Genomic DNA, 21,096 nt, shown 5'->3' on the forward strand with positions numbered 1-21,096 from the left:
TAAGAGATTGTCTACAGCAGTTGGTTTCCCTGTATTTTCCACTAAAAGGTTCAGTGAGGCATTTACTAAAACAAACAAACCTCCGTTATTTTAGTAATGTAAAAGTAGCACTTAGATCCAACAAACAGAACAAAAGATGCTCTTTTACAAACACACTTCCCACCCCGCAGACACAATGGTTTGTACAATAACACCACCCTCTGCCAAGAGATTCCAGTGGAAGACACAGCGACTCAAAAGAAACAGTGTAAGTTTATTGGACGTCAACATTTCTTAGTCAAGATCTAAGTAAAGAAAACACACAGTAGAAAAAGTTGTACAAAGCAGCAATGGATTTACATTACATTAAAGAAAAAAGTTACCTTAAGCTATTAAGTCCCAGTCCTAAAAAAAGTAAAAACCCATTCTGGTGTATTGAACAGATATAGAATGTGTAAGGTATACAGGATTATAAACCCAGAATTGCTTGTCTTACCTCTACAATCCTTTAAAATGACAAGTGATTTTGTGTAACTAACTGGAAAACTCTCTAGAAAATATATTGGATAATTCCAATTTCTAGTAGGAACGTATTCCCTGTACCCAAGCACTTAAAGTGATCCCATTTTCCTGCTTTTTAAAAAGGAACGCTATCAAGAATAAGCCTTAGAAGATGTACTTCATGTGTATTTTGCACTTAATTCTGCAAAAGAGGTTTTGTTCTGGTTTTATGTACATATTTGAATTAAAGGTGCTGCTGCAATAGTGGGAAGCTGGTGCCTTTAAAAGGTAATGTGTACCACTGAGAGACTGGAAAAGGAAAAAGATGATTGAGTCCTTTATTCTGGAATAGTGAGAGCAAAAGCAACATGAAAAATCAGCTCAACCCACAGAACTCAAATACATTTTTCAGGCATCCTTGCAACAACTGAGGCTGCCTGTAATAGCATTTTCATGCCCAAGCAGCTCAAGTGCTATGACTCAATTTCTTTTAAAATTCTTCAATATTATTAATATCAAGTATTTCTAATATAGGTAAATCCATTTCCTGTATCCAACCTTTCTCTTGATAGTGTCCCTTTTTGTAGAGCAGTTACAGTACAGTTTTTCACAAGTCATTTTAAATAAACGAGAATCAATAACATTAAAAATACTATCAGGCTGTGTTCAGCAACAACAGAAAAAAGATTTTAACACTGATTCAATAACAGCAACACTAAAAAAAACCCCAGCCGAAACAAACAAACAAAAAAAAATCTCCAACAAAAAACAACCCCCTAAGCTTGTTTTCATTTTTATCTAAATCTTCTGGTAGGAAAATGTAAACAATTTTATTGAACAGTATAGGCACACGCCAGATTACAGGCTCATGCCAGATATTTGCACCCTCACTGTTAGAGCCAAGAAATTAGGCATAGTCTGTCCTTATCCCATGGGAGGAACTCGTTTTAACACTGGAAGCTTGGAACAGAAACAGAGAACATGAAGAGCTTTGGAGCAAACCCACATGCCCTACTTGGGGAAAAACAAACAAAATCAGGCAAAAAACCCTCCTGGACATTCCTGCCTAAACAGGAAACACAGGAAAAACCTCTTACAGCTGTTTGGGGTCACAGATAAGGCAACATCTCATTTTTGAAACACCCCAGACGAACTCTGGTGTCACTCACTTCACCAGGTTATCTCCTCCATCACCTGTCACAGGGTGTTTTGTTCTCCCTTACCAAAAAAACCAAAAATACAGACAGTTTTGATACTGGTTTGTGGATTTTGCTGCCATTGCTCACTCTCAAGGCTGGTCATGGTCCCAATTCAGCAAAGAACTTAAGCACATTTAAAAAAAAAATTAAGACTGATCTTAACGGACTTAAGATAGGCTTAGAGGCTTTGCCAACACAGTGCCTGAAAGGAAAAAAAGTCCCAAACCAAAATACATTTCATGGCTCAACCCTGCTCCCCTGAAATGCAACACAAGTTTCCACTCCCACTGAAGCAGGATAGTTCTCTGAGATTTATCTGACAGGTTATAAAAATAGCAAAAAAAAGGACAGAAGTATAGATTCTAATCTATATATTAAAACATCTGCACATTCCTGTCACAAATTTTAGAAAAAAAAGCAAAACACTTTTTATATTTTACAAGAGCTCTAACTTTGTGTCACTTCAGTACACAGCTATAAAATTAAACAAAATATGATGAAGACAGGCTTTTGTATCAATAAATTTGCCTTTTATTTTGGCTGTGGCCAAACTAGACACTCTTCAAAAGACCTTTATTTATAAACAAGCAACTAACATTTTTTTTTCCATAATTTAAATTTTAAGACATATATTAAAGTTATATAAGTGGAAGCATATTTATTCCGTATCCTCCAAAATAAACACTTCTATCAAGGGCTTTTTAAGATACTGTATAAAAGCTAATAGAAAACCAGAACTGCTATATAAACATCTCATATTTAAATTTTAGAGATCCTGAATTCCTTTACTAAACAACAGGAACAAAATGGAAAAAAAAAAATCACACAGAACACGCTCAAAGTGGAAAATAAAACTTTAAAAACCCCCCAAAAACCAAAGCAACTGAAGAAAAACTTAGGAGGCTACTTAGACCAAAAATATTTTATGGATTCTTTACAACACCTAGTACACTAGAAAAAAGGTCAGGGTTTCTTCAAAGATGATGCACAAGGTTTTGATTTAAAGTGTGTAGAATTTCTCATCATATCACAGAGCAGAATCCCAGCTGGAAGTGAGATGGCTGTGACCCAGCTGAGCTGGCTGCCACCTTCCTTCAGAAAGAACACTGAATTTTAAAAGGCTGCAGCTCAACTTTCAGGCTGTTGTGCAGAGGAATCAGTGGGGAAAACTTAGGAACCATTCTACAAAAACGTGTTCATATTTTATACACACAGATTTCTTAAATACATATAAAGGGTATTTAGCAAGGCTTTATGTTTTTCTGATTTTTTAAAACCAGGTTTAAGTGCAATAACCATTTTATTCTGAAATTGTTTCTGGTAAGAAAGAAATTTATAGTCTTATTAGGTGGAGTAAAAAAGTCAGTAACTGGAAATGTCACTATTAAGCAAGTACCTTGTTTTAACTGCAATGCCACTGAAAGAGTAACTGATACTCAAGCAAATTAGCTGAATCACACTCAGCCCCAGTTTGCCTGAAAGAGGACAAAAAAGAACGACATATTACTTTTAGAAGTGTCTAGTAGCAATTTTAGATTGTAGTAAAGACGAAGCAGAAGAGGCTTGAAACTAACATTACAATTTTTTTGGTAGCTGAAAAAAAGTCAGGGGTCCATCCTGAGCTAATTCTTTCAAACTTCACTTACAAGAAAAATAATTAAAAATCTGTTGGGAAAAAAATGGTGGCACACTTGGCTTTCACTGAGAAAAATCCACTCTGGTGTGTGCCTAAGGGTGCCAATCCTCAGATTCTTAGGAGTTACACTTGTGCTTGATTTTGCTGAATCTCAGCATCAGCTTGCAATTCTTCTAACCTTTGAGCCTGGGATACTGAAAGAAGTCACACACATGGTTACACAGAGAATTCAAGCCTCACTCCTGCTCCCCCTGAAATCGATGACCAAACTCGTGCTGGTTTCAGTGGACACAGATTGGGCTCTGACTCAGCAGTGTGGAATTACAACCCCCTCGGCCAACCCTGCAGGGGGAAAGTTGGTCAGGATCATAAACACTGTTTGCATCGTTTATGTTCACTCTAATCCATCACCCCTCCATTAGGGTTAAATTCGAGCAGAAGAATTTCTCACTGTTGGTTCACCTCCTACTTCTGGGAAAATATTTCCTTTACTTACAGAAAAAATTGGACCCTTACTATAGCTCCTGGTAAATATGTGTGATCCTACTTACACTAAATGCTCCAGTTGCCATTTGAGGTAAAATAATGGAACCACACAAGAGTATCTGCAGCCCATTATTACCACAATTTTCAACAAATCGGAAAATTGCAACACAGTATCACATACGATAGAAAGCGGCAGAAAGAACTACTCTATGCATTGTATCCATAAAATGCAGTGATTGTAGTGTGATTTTCTCCTCTGCTTTGAGCTGGATATGTACGCTTAATACAAATTTCAAATACATACTTCTTCATTTATACAGGTGTCTATATAAATATTTACATTTTTAGGTTTTGTTAAAACATATCTTTGTACTCATGGCCGAGCTTATTACTTGTGTTTAGAAACACAATTCATCTTCTGTCCCTTAATGAGCTCTCTCTTGTTGATTCAATAGTTATACATTCCTTTGTAGTTAGAATTACAAACAATTGTACAAATAGTGGAAACAAAATTATGAAACTTGTCTGACATCCATTCAACCTCAGTTCATGTTGTAAACAGTACCATTTGCATTATGATGGCTGTTACACAATAACTTCAGCTACCCCAGTATCCATAGGAAATTAGTCTTTGGGACATTATAGAAAGCAAAGTACCCCCTCTCTCAATTTTCCTTAGAAAGTTATAATTAAATGGCTGAAAGCAGGCTTGCTGCTACTTCTTATATAAAATCTTAGTAATAATATTGCTGACTTTAGATTCTATTTTAATTTGCACAAGTTCCATACAACAAAACAATTCTGTGTTCCCTTAAAATAGCAAACATTCGTATCCAATAACATCAGGATTACTCAAACTTGAGGTTTATTTGTTATTGCTAAAGGTTTCTAAGACCTAAGTCAATACAGCAAGACACTCCATCCACGTCCTCCCTAACTGCCAGTGCATGGCAACCACTTTTATGGAGCTTGTGTGTGTTGGTTTCTTTTTTAAAAACAAATTAATGACGTTGGTTACAGTATTTCACTACTATAAGCTCACAGTTAGAATCCAAATTGTTGTTTCTCTTTCATTTAATATATAACTTTATATATAATACACACGCACACACCAACATCACGGGATGAAGATCCATGCATACAATCCAGATGCAATTGTATTTCAGTGTCAAATGAAACAAAATAAAATTTATTCTGTCACTATTAGATCCCAGACCACAGTATTTTAAATTACTCTGATTTCTACCTACAAACCAAGTTAGTTTTCCCTAATCTTCAAATCCAAGCAGCATCACAAATTCCAGATTTTCCATCATTGTTTTGATCCTCTCAAATTTGTAGTCTATGTGGCAAACCTCTGAGATCCTGAACACAGCCCCCCCAAACCAGCTTTGCAAGGGTTCTCTTAAAGCTAATTGTGTGTCTGTTCATGGCTCCAGAGACTGAAAGCCGTCTTGAAAGTCCTGTGGCAGAGTTTGCACATGTATTGTCTCTTGAAGGTGATTGCCGAGAGCGGCGGCGCGTGGTAGAAGAGAGTGTCCGACTCCTGCGGCACAAACAGCTTCTCAGTAGTACTGGAGCTCTCCGGCAAGCCCGTGGGGCTGTCGGGCTCCAAAGGCTGGATTTTGGGGAGTGGAGGGGGTGGGGGTAAGGGTGGTGGGGATGGGGAATTAGCTGGTGGACATATCTCAGGCTCCTTATTCGTGGACTCCTCTGCAGCCTGGGACATGTGAGACTGGAAGTGGCTCCAGAGCCGGAAATTCGTTCGGAAGGCCTTGTTGCACACATGGCAAATAAAGGGCTTCACGGAGCACAGCAGCTCCTGGTGACGCTCCAGCTGTTTGCGTAAGGTGAAAATCTTCCCACACTTTTCACAGGGCCACAAACTGGGATCTTTCTTGGAGACTACTTCCTTAGGTTCCCTGCTTGTTTCGGTGACCTCGTCCTCTATATCATCTGCAGGCTCTTCTTTGATCTGGATTTTAAACTGCTTGGAAACACTTAAGTCTTCAGGCAGGCAAGAGGAGTCTTCAGAATCAAAATTGATTTGTTCTGACGAATCACTGAACACGCCGTCCTCCTTTGCAGCAACAAAATTGTTCATTTTATTGGATTCCGACTGCGCAGGCAGCCGTGACGAACTGGTGATTTCTCCATTGTGGTCCATGAGAGGTAAAGAAAAGTTCTCTGATGGAGCCATTGTGTTTTGATTGTGAACTTCAACCTGATGACGCCAGATACTGAAGGATGATTTGAAGGTGCGCATACACTCAAGGCAAGTCAGCTTCTTGTACTCACACTTGCTTTCATGCTCGTGCTTCAGCTCTGGAGAAGAAAACCTAAGGCTGCAGTAAGGACAGACAGTGGCGTTTCTACAGAGTCGCTCATGGTTTCCCTGTTCAATAAGTGAGGAGAGCTTGGCATTGCAGAGACGGCACTGATAAACCTCCTTGTTTTCCACTGGGTTTTCAATATGAATGTGATCTTTCTGCTTAGGAGCCTTATTGCCTCCAATGGGTTTCTCCCCTGGGTGCATTTTTATGTGCTGTTTGAATTGGGAGAGGAAGCGATAAGCTTTCCCACAGTAGGTACAAATATAGGCTCCTTTGGTTCTCGACCTCAAATTCCTTTTGATGACTTGTTGTGCTTGTGTAGCAGACTGGCCCGGAAAGCTCTGCTTGCCACGTCTTAATTTCACAATCAGAGCTTTTTTGATTTCTCTCTCCCTCACTATATCGATCAGTTTTCTTTGGAATTTTTCATCCAAAAGGGCATGTGAACTGGAAGCTGGTGAGGGATTCTTCACGATTCCATGTTGTGTCTGGCAGTGCGTCCACACTTTGAAATTGGTGTGGAATCTCTTGTGGCATATGTCACAAGCATAGGGCTTCTCTGGGTTGTGATACATGTTAACATGGCGATGAAGACCTGCTGTTGATCTGAAAATTTTAAGGCAGTGTTTACATTTAAATTTTTTATTTGGTCTTGCTTCTTCCATCTCACTGTATTCATCTTTGCTCACATCAGAATCAGGAAAATCGGCATCAAGGTGTGTGGGGCTTGAGCCTTCCTCAAAGTTCTCTTCTGAGGCAGGAGAACCCTGCTCATCTGCCTTCAGTTTCTTAAACGGGAGCCTTCTATCATCCTGGAACCTCCTTTTCACGGGAAGTCTGCTTGCTTCCTTATGGTCATCCTCAGTTTTAAAAGCAAAGTCTTTGTTTGCCGCTGCTGAAGCATCACCCACTGTAACTCTGATGATTTCGGCAGGATCTGAAAGGGGACTGCTGGGCTCAGTTTTTATCCGCACCTCCGACAGAGGGGAAGCAACCTCCCGATCCATTGACTGAGAGGCACTGAAGGACCTAAGGCGATGTGGGTGTATTAGCTGTGGCTTTTCATCCAAGGCTGACTTCTCTGATGAATCTTTCAAGGATGACTTTTGGGATACGACATTAAATGTCTTCTGGGAATCGTTAGTTCCCGGTGAGGAGGATGAGGATACCTGTGCAGGTTTCAGGTCTACAGAAGGTGAGTAAATAGGAACCTGGCTGTCCATGGACAGTGACCTTCGAAGAAGACTTTTTACAAGAGGCCCACTTCTGTCAATACTTTGGTTTTCTGGGCCAGACCCACTGGATGGGATTACCAGCCCTAACTTGGAGTAGTAGAGCAAATTCCTGTCTTCCCCTTGGCCGTTTCCTTTTCCTGCCTCTCGGTACAAAAACGTGGATTCCGCTGCCCCACGCAGAGACAAGACTGGTGGACGTGGTCTTTTCAATGACATCTCTGCCACTCTTCCTCTCAGAAGCAGAGCACTGCTTCCTGGCTCACCGCCTGCCATTTCTTTCTCTGCTAAAGACATCTGAGGCAGCACCATGTTCCTTTTCACTAAAGCACCTCTGCTCTGATCCTCCACAGTTCCAGAAGTTTCATGAACCTTTGTATAGCTCACAGGGCCTTCTTTCAGCCACCTCCTTTCGGTCAGTGCTAGGCTGTGAAGGGTTTCAGTTGGTTTTGTTACCTGTGGTCTGCTGCTAGCTTTGACAGCCACAGAGGGTGAAGGTTTAGGAGTATGGCTTAAGTCATGTTGTGTTTGATTTACGCTTTTCGCTTGTGCTTCAATTCTGTTCTGACAGACGATGACACTTCTCTTCTGAGAACTACTTTCATCTTCATCTTGATAGAGTGTTTTTTTAATAGGACAAGCAGGAAAAGGAGCTTGAGGACTCTTGGAAACAATGTTTGTAAGAAAAGATATTCCAAGACTGTAGCCCAGCTCTTGCACAGCTGCAAGACTGCCTTTCTCAATGAACAAGGATGAAGAATAAATGTAGTTCAACACATTATCAAAAGCATCTGGCTCACAAAAGTCGAGCTGAAACACTGACTGAGACTCATTCTCCTTATTTGTGAACAGAGTCTGGAAGTATTCACTGCTGGCAGCCAGAACATTCTTGTGAGCTCGGAATTTCTGGTCTCCTACGATCAGCACAACGTCACACAGCTGTCCCTTGAGACGCTCCTCGTTCAGGGTGCTTAGGAGGGAAATGGCATGTGCTGGATTTATGTAATGCAAGAGCCCCTCCATGATTCTGGTGTCCCTGAAAAAGAACAACAACAAAGTTGTAGGTTGCTTTATATGAACTGTTAGAGACAAAATAAACATTGCTCCTGTACTTTGTAAACTGGCTAAACCACCACATAGGGATTAAGAGAACAGTTTGTGTGGAGGAAAGGTATGGGAATGAAAACACCACTGTTGGCTCCAACAGATTCACAGGCATGGGAAGAACCAGCTCACTTTCAATACCCCTTTAACTGATGTGATCTTACACCAAGAATGTTACACCCAACTAACTGGAGGATGGATGGATGGATGGATGGATGGATGGATGGGCAGGCTGTGTTATCTTCCTGTAATACACCTCTCCACAGGGAGGAACAGTTCAGTCATTTCCCTCTTGATCATCTCTTTCTCTGCTTCAGCTTTATGAAGATCTATCTTGACAACTGCACTGATAAACTTTTGGATCAGGTATCTAAAGCTTATGATTGCTACTCACCTTTCTGAGGCTAAGCAGCCCTGACAGTCTCCTGCTGACTAGACAAATTAAGGGGGTTTTGTTGTCACTTTGAATAAGATGATGGAAAGGGCATTAATACTGGGAAGGGAGAAGGAAACAGGATTATTGTCTGTAATCTAAGTTCACCATGTTTACTTATGCTTAATGAGTGCTGTTAATATCTACTTCTAGCTACATGTGTCACTTAAAACTGCACTGGCAGGATGTGGTTTCTGGGAAATGTCACAGTTTTCAATGAAGTAGCAGCCCTGCATTGCTTTGCTCAGGCTGAAAAGCAATCAGAGAACAGAAGTCCCCGTTTTATTCATTAGCAGAAGAGCACTTTATGCCCAAGACCCATACATTTGAGGAGCAGTTACCCTTGGCTGCATCCAAGAGTACAATAAGCACAAATTAAGCTGCAGTGCAGAAATTTCCATGGTCCATATGCTTCAAAACGCAGCCCACTCCATACTGCAGGATGTCTCAATAACTCAATATGCTGCTCCTGATTAGAGCTTAACAAAAGAAGATAACCAGGGTTTAAGTTAGTTTGAACAAAGAACTTCAGTGGCAGCAGTTGAAATTTATATATCTGTGCACAAGAACACAGAGAAATCAACAATATTCAATTTTCTTATTTTTTCAGTTGAAATTTATATATCTGTGCACAAGAACACAGAGAAATCAACAATATTCAATTTTCTTATTTTTTCAGGGACACTCTCAACACTACTTTCCTCCATGGTAGTAGTAAAACAAGTCAATGATGTGTCTGTTAAAAACTATTCTCTATTTTTACAGCAAATTTGAGAAACTACTTTTTAGTTTCATTTGTACATGATGTATGCAACTAAAACAAAAATATTTCACTGTTTATCAGCTTACAAGCAAAACTGTAAAGTTTATAAAAATAAAAAAACAATACTAAGAAGCTATAACTCCATGATTAATAAATGAGGATGGTAAGTCTTACAACTAATGGATATAAATAACTGATCAAAGTCTAAATTGGTATTATTGAGAAATTACTTAAAGGAAGCTACATACAGTCTCAGAGCATTGATCATATCAAGGACTGAACTACCACTTCTACACCTAAAAATACCAAATGAGTTAATAGTGTCATGGCAATAGCTAAAGCAAAATTCTGTTTCCTCACCAGATCAGTTTTACTGAGTATTTCAGTGTCTTGCAGTGTCATTTCATAAACACTAATTTATCCTTAATTCACCGCAGATAGTTATAATGCACAATTCCCCCACACCTCCATCTAAAAAAAGCAGTGCAGTCAATCTTAATTTGAGAAACCAATCTGGTTTGGTTTGCTTTCTATGTTTTGCTGAAAGATACTGGGAGGATGGAGGTGGGGGTGTGAGGATGGTGGTTCACTACCTCACTCCTTTGTGGATGCCACTGCAATTTAAAATGGCACAGTCTGACTGGCCCTAATCCAGTTTCATGGTCTGAGCACCCATTAACACCCACAGTTATCAGAGCAAATGTTTCAGGAAGGCATCTTTCCTCAGCTTCACCTGGAAGAAAGTGAGTTTGCAAAATCAAGTGATTCACCTGGGATGCAAATTGCAGAAGGTACAAGGAGGTAACAGATCAACAGAGCTTAGGAAACTCTTAACTGTGGCATGGAGACGCACAACAGAAGGTGCTGCATAACCCACACTTCAAGGACACAGTGGAAATGGAGTGTATTAGTCAGATGTTTTGAAAAATTTTAAGATCTTTCATTTTAATCTGCTTTGCCCAGGCCTTGTGTTTTCAAGACTCACACAATAAACACCATGTAATTACTATATGTCCCTCTGTCCATTATCAGAGCAGTGCAGTGTAACCAGCAGGGACTGGTGCAAAATCTGTACATCAAAAGCGGAATCCAACAGTCACCCATCCTCCTGGCCACAGACTCCTCCTTCATTCCTACAACACATTTTTCATCACATGTAACACGACAGACATAAGCATCCCTCCCTTTCATGCTCAGAGCACAGTGAAGGAGGCTCTGGTGCAATGTAACTCTGTCGCTTTAACAGTAACCAAGGCTGCAATGTACACAAATGGCAAGGGACCAAATTAATCCTCCAAAGGCAGCTTTAATCCTGGCATTTCCTAATTCAAGTGCTTGACTTTCAGCTTAATAGCCTTTAGACACAACAAGCAGAACTTAAACAAACAGTACCAAGAAACACACCAGAACTGTTTTGCAGAACCATTTCAGGACATTTACCCAGATCATGGGAAAGCCTGAAATACTTAGAAGTAGAAAAAAAAAAAATCAACGCAAAGAATACCTGAGTCAATGTACAATGTGTTAGAATTTCACTACATGAACACTTTTCAGGAACAAAGTTGATCCAAGTCATCCCTGCTCTCTTGTGTTCATCCTACCTGCACACTGCAGGTCACTCCTCCTTCAGCTGTGCCAATACAAATATTTGCAGGTCTCTATGACGCAGCAGAACAGACAATAAATAAACCCCCAACATTATTTCTTTTCAAATGCTGGTCATTTTTATAGTAAACCACATGATGAACTATTGCATTGGCATAACTGAAGAGGCAGCAACAGGAACAGCCAAAGAAGGACAAGAACTCTTGTCCCCAAAGCCAGTGCTTGGCTGACTCTGCTTGGCCCCACACAAAAGCCTGCTTGGCACAGTGTGTAGATACAGAACTCTGTCAGTCTCCTGTAATACCAGATTCGGTTCCAGGTGTTTGAGGACTCTTATTCTCAGCTCAAGATTGTTTTGTGATTAGCTGCCTAAGCTCTTTCCTCCAGATAATTTGCTTCTGTTCTCTCTAACCCTTTTTTCCAGCCACCTTCACTACTGACTGGAAACAAAGCTCTTTCTTCTTTTCTTCCATGATGTTTGAGCAACATCATGGAAACAGCAGGAGCACATCAGAAAACCTCCCATGGTCTGTGTGCAGATGCCACATGGCACAGCAGCTGCTGGTCCTCAGAAGGAACAGTGACATTTAGACTCCAAACTCAGGAAGAGCCAGTGCAGCAGGAACCTCCAGGAGGCCAAGAAGAGATTTTAGGGTCAGTATTCACAGAATCACAGAATGGGTCAGACTAGCAGGGACTACTGTTGCCCATCTGGTGCCACCTCCCTGCTCAAGCAGGGTCACCCCAGAGCACAGGATTGTGTCCAGATGGTTCTGGAATATCTCCAGTGAGGGAGACTCCATAACCTCTCTGGGCAACCCAGTCCAGTGCTGGCTCACTGCACAGGGAAGTTTTTCCTCATGTTCAGGTGGAATATCCTGGCCATCGTTTCTGCCCATTGCCTCTTGTCCTGTTGCTGAGCACCACTGAGCACAGCCTGGTCCATCCTCCTGGTCCCTCCCCCTTTAGACATTTATACACATTAATGAGGTTCCCTCTCAGTCACTTCTTCTCCAGGTTGAATAGGCCCAGTTCCCTCAGCCTTCCCTCATAAGAGAGATGCTCCAGTCCCCCAATTCCCTCCTTCAATAGCCCTCCACTGATCTCAGAAAACTAGATTTCAGAAGCCTAAGTATCATACTTGGTACAAGATTGTTTTTATTTTATATTTTGAACAAGGATAGAAAAAGATGCCTCTACTTTTTGCAAAAAAAAGAGACATATCAGGAAAGGTCTTTACAAGGAAAAGGTAAAAAAAGGTTAATCTTTGGCCCAACTGTTTCTTGATCTTCAACAGCAACCTCCCTCTGAAGTGGTAGCTCCCCCTTCCTTTCCTCTGTTCCTGACTCTCACATCTCCTCCTCCCAGCCCTGTGGTATCCTCCCTTTCCTTTCAGCAGCTCTGCTGCTCATCTGATCTTCCAGTGAGTTGATTCAACTCTGTAAAATTAAGCAGGAAACAAACAAACAAGCAAGCAAAATCAATCCATCTTTTTAGATATGTCTGCTATTTTCTAGCACAGGGAGCTTAATCACCTCACTGAGAAATCAAATGAACATCAGGGGTCCGGCAAGAGAAGCCATGAACCTGCCCATGCTTTGTCAGGAGGTTGTTCCATCAGCTTCCTCCATCTGAAATTTCACCTTTAGAAATTACAGAGCCACTGATTTTACAGCTGAAACTTTACAGATAGAATCCAGCAGACATACATGTGAGAATTCAGTGTAACAACTACACCCTCAAATAATAAACAACTAAGAGATGTTGATGTTGCCTTCTGAGTTCCATGATAAGGACATCACTGTCAGCTAAAGCTCCATAAACACAGCGTGTTGGAGGTGGCAGTGGGAAAGAGGATGTTCTGAAATCCTTAAAGAGATGCAATATTGCAGCAAGGAGGTGCCAGGGCTGTGAGAAAGTGCAGCTGGAAGCAGAGAATACGAGGATGGAGGAGAAAACACACAGAGAAGACAGAGACTGAACAGGGGTTTAAACAGGGAAAACACACAAGAAGTGTGGCAGGGACAAACCCACTAAAGAGAGCAAAGAAATGTGGATTATAAAACTCAGCCAAAAAATACAAGTGACTTGCTGGGGCATACCCCAGAAAATTCAGGAATGTTGCACTCAGTTGAGTGCTCTGCAGAGGATCTGATGGCTCTGACAATTCTGGTGCTGTTTCAGACACAAGAAGGGTAAAAAGTCCTCTTACTTGTCACAAGTCCAGATGAAAAAGGAACCTACACTGCTTAAGCTTCTAGTCAAGGACCTTATGCTGGATTTTATGATTTGACAACAGTTTATAAAATGTCTCATTTCCCATCAACAGCCTTTGCAAAACAGATACTCTCCCACAGTACATATAGATTTACACATCCCCCTATATGCCCCCAAAAGCTCTAAGTAAAAGCTGCAAACCTGCACAGAAACAGTGTTTGCACTTCTATAATCTTCTTCTATCTAAATAAATAACGTCTTTCTGCAAGTTTGGGAATCCTGTCATCCTGGATTTAATGAAATGAGATTTCACTGCTATTGCTGTTTTCCACTGCAGACAACACTGTGACCTTTCTTCATGAAGACAAATGTTTTTCATTTCCAATAGGTCAGCAGCATGGAGAGACTCACTGGTATGAAGACATGCATAAAATCAGATACATAACATGCTTGCTAGTGTGTGAAATTGGTGGACTAATTTCTACCTTATTATCTTCCCCACATACAAAAATGTGAGGAGAGGAAAAGAAGAAATTTTATAATCATATAATCATAAAATCACAGAATGGTTTGGGAAGGGATCTTAAGGATCATCCAGTCCCAAGCCCCCTGCCATAGGAAGGAACACCTTCTACTTAGAATAGGCTCAGAGCCCCATCCAGCCTGGCCCTGAACACTTCCAGGGATGGGGCAACCTGTGCCAGTGCCTCACCACCCTCACAGTAAAGAATCTGTTTCTAATATCTAATCTAAACCTACTCTCAGTTTGAATATTCTGCATTCTATTTCGGCCTACATTATAGACAAATAATTAGCAGTTACCCTGATACAGACATGAAATTCACTTAGACATTAGAGGCTACTTTTCCCATTCAGATCATACCCTCAGTTTCACATTCTGACGCTTCAAATAGCTCCTCCTGACAGTGCAGCAAACTACAGAATGTCAGAATACAAAGCTCCTCTTGTCATTCCCGTTCTTGTTTACAACCCAGCACCAGCTCAGGGTGCAATTTCATCTTACTCTCAGTCCAGTCTAACGAGGGATTGCTGCTGCAAGGAGCAGCCTGTGTTTCCTCCTGTCTGGGGAAGGATTGCCTTGTGCCAGAGCAGTGAGCAGATCCAGCTGACCACGGCATTGAACAGCTACAGGATGGAAGAGAGAGGGCAGGGAAGTGCTGGCTGGGAGCTCTCCCACTTCCTCCTGAAACAGTCAATGAAGATTAAACCAACACAATAATTGGCCTGGCCTCCACGCCTCGACTGAAAGATGTGTAACTCATCCTTTAAATTGCTGTAAACTTAATCAAAATATTAAAAAATCTACAAACACCTACCCTTAAGGAGTTCTTCAGCTTTCATTCCCTTGAGCTTTGTAATGTTGCGACTAAACTCTCTGATGAGACAAGTCTGGAAGGCTTGATGGCCATGTAATTTAAACACCTACAGAAATCTCACCCACAAAAAATTTTTGAATCATGTTTTTGGTAAGAGATGCATGAAATGTGAAGAAGGGGAGATGTATGCTACATGTGCACACATGTACTCTTTCTACAGGTTGACTTTATTGTTTTATTGACAATGCTGAGATATAGTTATCAAACTTAATATTCAGTCATCTGGTTTACTAGATGAGATACTTTAACTGGCCTAATTCACAATCAAAACTTGTCTACATACTGCTTTTAGTTTTGCTGGTGTATTCAAAATGACAAATCCTAGTTGTGGATGCATTATAATGGTGCTTTTTACAGGCACAGTGTATTTTGGATGGGAAGAAAAGCCACTTATACCCATATAAGGTACTTTTCCATCAAGAGAAGATTGTTTACAATAAGGTTTCTTTAAGAAAATGAGGGGGAAAGGTCATACATTTCATCTGAAAAATGCAGAACTAATATAAAAGCTGTCTAAAAAACTGCCAAGTGAGAAAGTTATGATTCAGGGAACGCAGGTATCTTCCTCCCACTGAAAGGAGCCAAAGAAAACATAATACAACCATCACTGATTATGGCCAAGATGCTGGGAAGATGACACAGAATAGTGTAAAAGGGAAAAGACAACAGCAGTTTTACATGAGTTTTATCCTAAGAGATTTACAAGGTCATGAATAGCATGTGGGAATTTCCAGTTTACTCCAAGTCTACAAGCAGCTGAAGGTAGGCTATGTCTTATAGAGTTGAAAAAATTAATTTAATAATCCGGCTCCATGAACAAAAGCACTGTATTTTCTTCATTCCTCAAACTTATTTATGAGAAAGGAGATGGTCATATTTTTACTGAACTTCCAGGGAATTTGGCCCTTACCCTCAACAGCTGAAGGACTGTACTCAGTTATGTCCTGGTACAGCATAAACAAATTCCTTTTGGTTATGACAGATTGAGTGGGGTAGTGATTAGAAATCACTCTAATTCTGCTGCTTTTCCTTCAGTGTCTCTTAATTTACATTAAAAGGTGCATATTTACAGTAACAACTTCACTCCTTTTTAGAAGTTCCCTGAAGATACTCACAAATGTGTCCAGACCACAGTGTGAGGGGGTGGAGGGGACACTCACTGTGCCTTCTGTCAGAACTGTCCCTGCACTAACCACAACTTGTCAAAGAGATGGATGAGAATGAATTGCAACTTAAAGTTTACTCACACTGTCCAGTGCCAAAGTGGGATAAACCTTGGATAAGGAGATTAATGGTTTAAAACAAAAAAATGTACAATATTTCTTCCCTTCCCAAAGAATGATAGTAAATTGTATACAATTAAATTTCAAAGGCAAGGTTTCATAGCATTTTAAGAAAAATTATCTGGCCAACGGATTTTTCATATCTTTTCATCACAGACTGCATGGAAAGTATCTGCACAAGAAAGATGTGGTGTTTCACTACATCTCAGAAGGAAAACCCCCTCAACAATCAGGACATGGGACAGCAAAAGTGATTAACTGACGGTGGTAGAGATGGAAGAAGCTTAGGAAGGTTGAAGATTTGCTCAACACTTTCTTTTCTTGTTCATAAAATATGCCTGAACTGTTCCAGAACAGCAAAATACATAAAATAGTCAATAAGCAAGGACAACAAATTTCTTTTTATTTCACTGCTGATTGAAAGAAAATATAAGAGAACTGATGTCTTTAATATTATCAGTAAGGGAAAAAAAATTGAAGTATTACAGTGCAAAGACTAATATTAAACCACAACAAATATTTGGGAAGGAAACCTCCCCTGCACAGAACACCTATTTGAAAGCAAGGCATACTGCAGTCTTTCCACTTGTAGCAAATGACTTTGCTACTTCTAAAGACTCTTCTTGCTTTGTGACCATCTCAGATCACTACATGTGACAGATTTCAAAACGACAGAGCTCAGTTGCTCAAAAGTTTAATGAGAGCTGCAATTGTTGCAACTGCAGCATGTGACTCACAGCGTAGCCCCTCCCAGCGCAGACCAAACCATGTGCTGATTACAGCCCAACTTCCTCTCCCCTCTGAGTCCACACTTGGTCATACACTGAAGTTATCACTGTTTTGCAGATAAAGTGAATTTCAAAACCCTGAAAGCTACAGTGAGAAATGACTTGGTTTTTAACAGTAACTGCTCCTGAAGTTCAAAACAAAACAACTTCAATACAGGAAGAAAGCTCAAGGCTTTCTGCAAAGTTGTCATTTTAAACCCAAATGCTGACCTGCCCCTAACTAGTATCAAGGAAAGTGTGATCAGCCATCCATGAAAAGATGATCAGAGCACTTAATTCTCTGTGTGCAAGTATTCTCTATCATCACATACACAAAAAACCAAAACCCATGAGCCTACAAAACCTTATTTCCTAGTAATATTCAGCTTCTAGTGATCCATAGGGTTCCCAGTGTGAGAAGGATGTGGCAGGCTATCACCCTGGCACTTGAAACCTACACAGTAGGAACATGAGGCACATATGTTCATATTTATCACTAAATGTACAGCACAAAAAGGACTTTGGGAACTTCTTAAAAGCTGCTTCCTCTTTTATATTACATAAGAGTGCTAATAGGTGCTAATGGATAAGTTACCTTGAACATTAAAGCCGAATCGGGGAGCTCACAAGTGATGAAATCCCCAAGGAATGCTGGTCTGGGACACACTGTTGTAGCTGAAAACTCTAGAGGTTCTAATCTGTGATATTTCCCTGTGAGTCCCTACTGAGAACATGTAAATGACAGCTCTTTAAATGGTCACAGTCCACTCAGGATGGGTGGACTTTCCACAGGTAAACAAAATATTCTTCAGAAATTACAACTCCACAGCATGTGGGTGAAACCCAGTTCTGAGAGAGAAGGATGTCGCATCCCCTTCCACCCAAGAGATGGACACATCATTTGGTACCTTTTGCAAACAAGGTTCATAAAAACAGTTGCTTAAATTTACTCAAAACTTGCCCTCAAGGAGATCAGCACAACGCTGGTGGAAAATTTTAGTCAGAGAAGTTAGTTTGTCAGTTTGAGCAAAGTCAGAACAGAACACTAAACCTACACATTAACCAGTACTAGATTTACCTGTAGTATGTATTTACTACTCCTGATTTAATACCAAAACCCTTCCTGTACAACAATGCATTTAAAAAAATCTGTTTTCATATTATCTAAGGATAAAATATTAACTTTCATTTAACTACAGATCTTCAACATATTCACAAAAAGTTGTGTGATTGTGTAATTCATCACAATCTCTTCTTGTATGTACAGCCTACCTACCTCTTACTTCCACTGGGAGTCCAACTACAAAAAAAAAATGAAGAGCTACTAAAGCAATTGCTATTTAATTATTCAGATGAGCTTACTCAGCACACATACAGTCCACAATTATTTCCGGTCTAATAGTAACTCCTTTAAGTTTTTCTGCTGTTTATTTACACGAGCCTCATCCAAATAACATCGGCTTGGACTTCAGGAAGGATTATAGTAAAGCTCTCCCTGACAGCTGTGACCAGGTAAAACACCTTCCACAACTTTCTGCAAAAGGCACAGCCCAGCACTGAGGATTTCCACACCTGGCTGTGAGATGTACTTCATACTGAGTAAATGATGAATAAATCCAACCCAGGAGCACTCAAACCAGCAAAGCTACACTTTGTTGACAGAATCCCAGAATAGGTCAGGCTGGAAGGGACCACAGTAGGGTCATTTGGTCCAACCTCCCTGCTCCAGCAGGGTCATCCCGGAGCGCATGGCACAGGACTGTGTCCAGACGGTTCTGGAGTATCTCCAGTGAGGGAGCCTCTGGACAATCTGTTCAGTACTCGGTCACTGCACAGTGAAGTTCTTCCTCATGTTCAGTGGAACGTCTGAGCATCAGGTTCTGCCCTTTGCCTCCTGTCCTGTTGCTGGACACCACCGAGCAGAGCCTGGTCCCTGCTCTGACACCTCCCTTTCCATACTGACACACACTGACAAGCTTTGGTACCTGCCTGCACTGACCCGCGGGGAGCTCGACTGGGGGGGAGGCGAAACGCGCTCTCCCTTCCAGACACACAGGGGAGCGGCCGTGTCCCGAGTCACGGCGCTCCCGGAGCCTCTCGTGAGTTAGACTCCGGAGCGGAGCCGGGAGCCGCCGGCTGAGGGGGGAGCGCCCGACCGCCGCTCCGTCACACCCCTCAGGCCGCCGGGCCGTCACACCATGGCTCCCCGCTATCCCTCACGCCACCGGTCCCTCACGCCCCGGGGCGGCCGGACCCTCGCGGCCCCCAGCCCGTTGCAGCGGGTAACGGGCTCCCGAGGCGCCGCAGCCCGGGCAAGCCGCAGGCCGGCGCGCCGCTTCCCGCTCCCCCCGCTCCGCTCCCGGCCCGCCTCTCCCCGTTCCTCTCCCCGCCCTCCATCCCTCCCGGCCGCGCTCATGCGCCCTGGGCGCTTCCCCCGCGCCTCCCCCTCGGGGCTCGGGCCCAGGCGGGGCGGGCGATGTGGCGGCGGCCGCGGGCACCTCCCGCCCGCTCGGGGCGCCTGCGCCCAGCGCCGCCAGCGCAGGGGGGGGAAGAGTTTCGTAACCGGCGCATGCGCGCGGCAGCCGCATCCCCGCTCGGTGGAGGAAGGAGGGGGGGAAGGAGGAAAGAGGAAAAAAAAAAAAAAAAAAAAGCAGAGAAAAAAAAAAAACCACCTCAGAGTTACGTCAGGAAAAGACGGATTTGTGCGCGGGGAGACCCGCGCGGCGCGGGCAGCCCCCGGGACGGGCGCGACACGCGGGCGCTACTCACCCTGTCCGCCGCCCCCCCCTGCTCGCCCCCCTCGGCGCCTCCGCTCAGGGCTCAGCCCGCGCTGCCGCCGCCGCCGCCGTGATTCCATCCATCTTGAATTTGACGTCATCCCACAACCGAGGGATGAGGTCATCGCGGGGAGCGCTCGTCACGTGCGCGGCGCCGCGATTGGCCGGGCCGGGGGGGAGCGGGGGGCGAGGGGGCGGCGCGGCGGGGGGGGAGGACGGCGGAACGGCGGCGGGCACGGCAGGGGGATCCCCCCGCCCGCCGCGGGCAGTGCGCGCCCGGCCGCCGCCCTCAGCGCTCGGCACGGCCCGGCACGGGGAAACTGAGGCAGCGGCCGCGCATGTGGGGGCGGCACGGCACGGGGGGGACACACGGGGGGACAGCTCTCTGTGGTGTGTCCCGGCACGGGGGGACACACGGAGGGACAGGTCCCGGTGGTGTGTCCCCGCCGGTGGCGGGGCAGTGGGGTTTGGGAGGTGCCGCGGTGGGAACCCCGCCGGGCCTGAGCGCTGCGCTGTGAGGAGAACCCGCGGGCAGCGTCAGCCTGCGATTCACCGAAATCTGGAGTTGTTTCGTCGCGGGTTTTTATTGCGATGATTGTTATTATTGATCTCCATGCTGTGTGGTTTTTTTTTTTTAAGTGTAGGGGGAAGGCCCGGTGTGGTTTGTGAAGAAGCAGGGTGCCCAATGTCACCCACTGTCCCTCACAAGCCACCCAGTCCCCCTCACAAGCCACCGCCTGACAAGCCATCTCTGTCCCCCTCCCAAGCCACCTCAGTCCCCCCAAAAAAACACCCCTGTGCCACTGAAAAGCCACCGACTCACTCCCCCAAGCCACCCATTTTTATATTTCCCCTTCACAAGCCACCCACTGAACCCCTCACAAGACACCCCCAGACCCCTCACAGGCATCCCCTGTCCCCCTCAAAAGCCACCTCCATTCCCCTCACAAGCCACCCCCTGTTCCCTTCCCAAGCCAGCCCACCTCCCTCTGTTACCATCAGGGAGACGCAAGCCCAGATCCTGGTGGGTTTTGGCTCAGGCTCTTTTTAACTGCTCTACTCCCTCATCTCGATGCAATTTGAAAAAAAATTACAATGTCCTTTATCATGGCTTTAGGCTGGCTTCTCGTCGTGATTATCCGCTTTGAATTAAATACCTGAATGGGGCTTTATGTGTCAAAATGCAAGCATTAAAATAGAAATTAGAATTACAAGATTTCTCTTGTTTTTGTCGAGGGCTAATCTGGTGCGTTATCTTTTCATTAAGGGCAGTTTTAGAGATTAGCATCTAATCCCATACATGTTTTCAGTGTGCTTTTCGACATCCCACCTAAGTCACAAATACTCCGAAGCAGCTGTCGAATTCCTGGACTGTGTTTAGTGA

General features: G+C 43.1%; 1 protein-coding gene across 5 annotated transcripts; it reads right to left on the minus strand.

The window, feature by feature from the left end:
• Positions 1-233: 233 nt before the first annotated feature.
• On the minus strand, positions 234-19,903 carry ZBTB21 (zinc finger and BTB domain containing 21). 5 transcript variants are annotated; one of them, XM_085041874.1, is made up of 3 exons: positions 19,701-19,903; positions 13,541-13,546; positions 234-8,393 (listed from the first exon to the last, which is right to left on the minus strand). In XM_085041874.1, exons 1-3 carry the CDS (start codon positions 19,835-19,837, stop codon positions 5,213-5,215), a joined length of 3,324 nt encoding a protein of 1,107 aa, XP_084898000.1. In that variant the 5' UTR covers positions 19,838-19,903; the 3' UTR covers positions 234-5,212. The 5 variants fall into 5 exon arrangements, with proteins under 5 accessions (XP_084898000.1, XP_084897838.1, XP_084897919.1 ...); XM_085041712.1 differs by lacking the exon at positions 13,541-13,546 and having other exon boundaries at positions 234-8,402; positions 19,705-19,814; XM_085041793.1 differs by lacking the exons at positions 13,541-13,546; positions 19,701-19,903 and adding an exon at positions 18,921-19,289 and having other exon boundaries at positions 234-8,402.
• Positions 19,904-21,096: the final 1,193 nt, after the last annotated feature.

This window comes from Lichenostomus cassidix, chromosome 1 (assembly GCF_008360975.1).
Source record: "Lichenostomus cassidix isolate B80296 chromosome 1, HeHo_3.0, whole genome shotgun sequence".
Lineage (NCBI taxonomy): Eukaryota > Metazoa > Chordata > Aves > Passeriformes > Meliphagidae > Lichenostomus > Lichenostomus cassidix.

What these genes read in the sequence shown, in the direction of transcription:
- ZBTB21 (XM_085041874.1), bottom strand. Translation starts at nt 19,837, where the DNA reads ATGACCTCATCCCTCGGTTGTGGGATGACGTCAAATTCAAGATGGATG.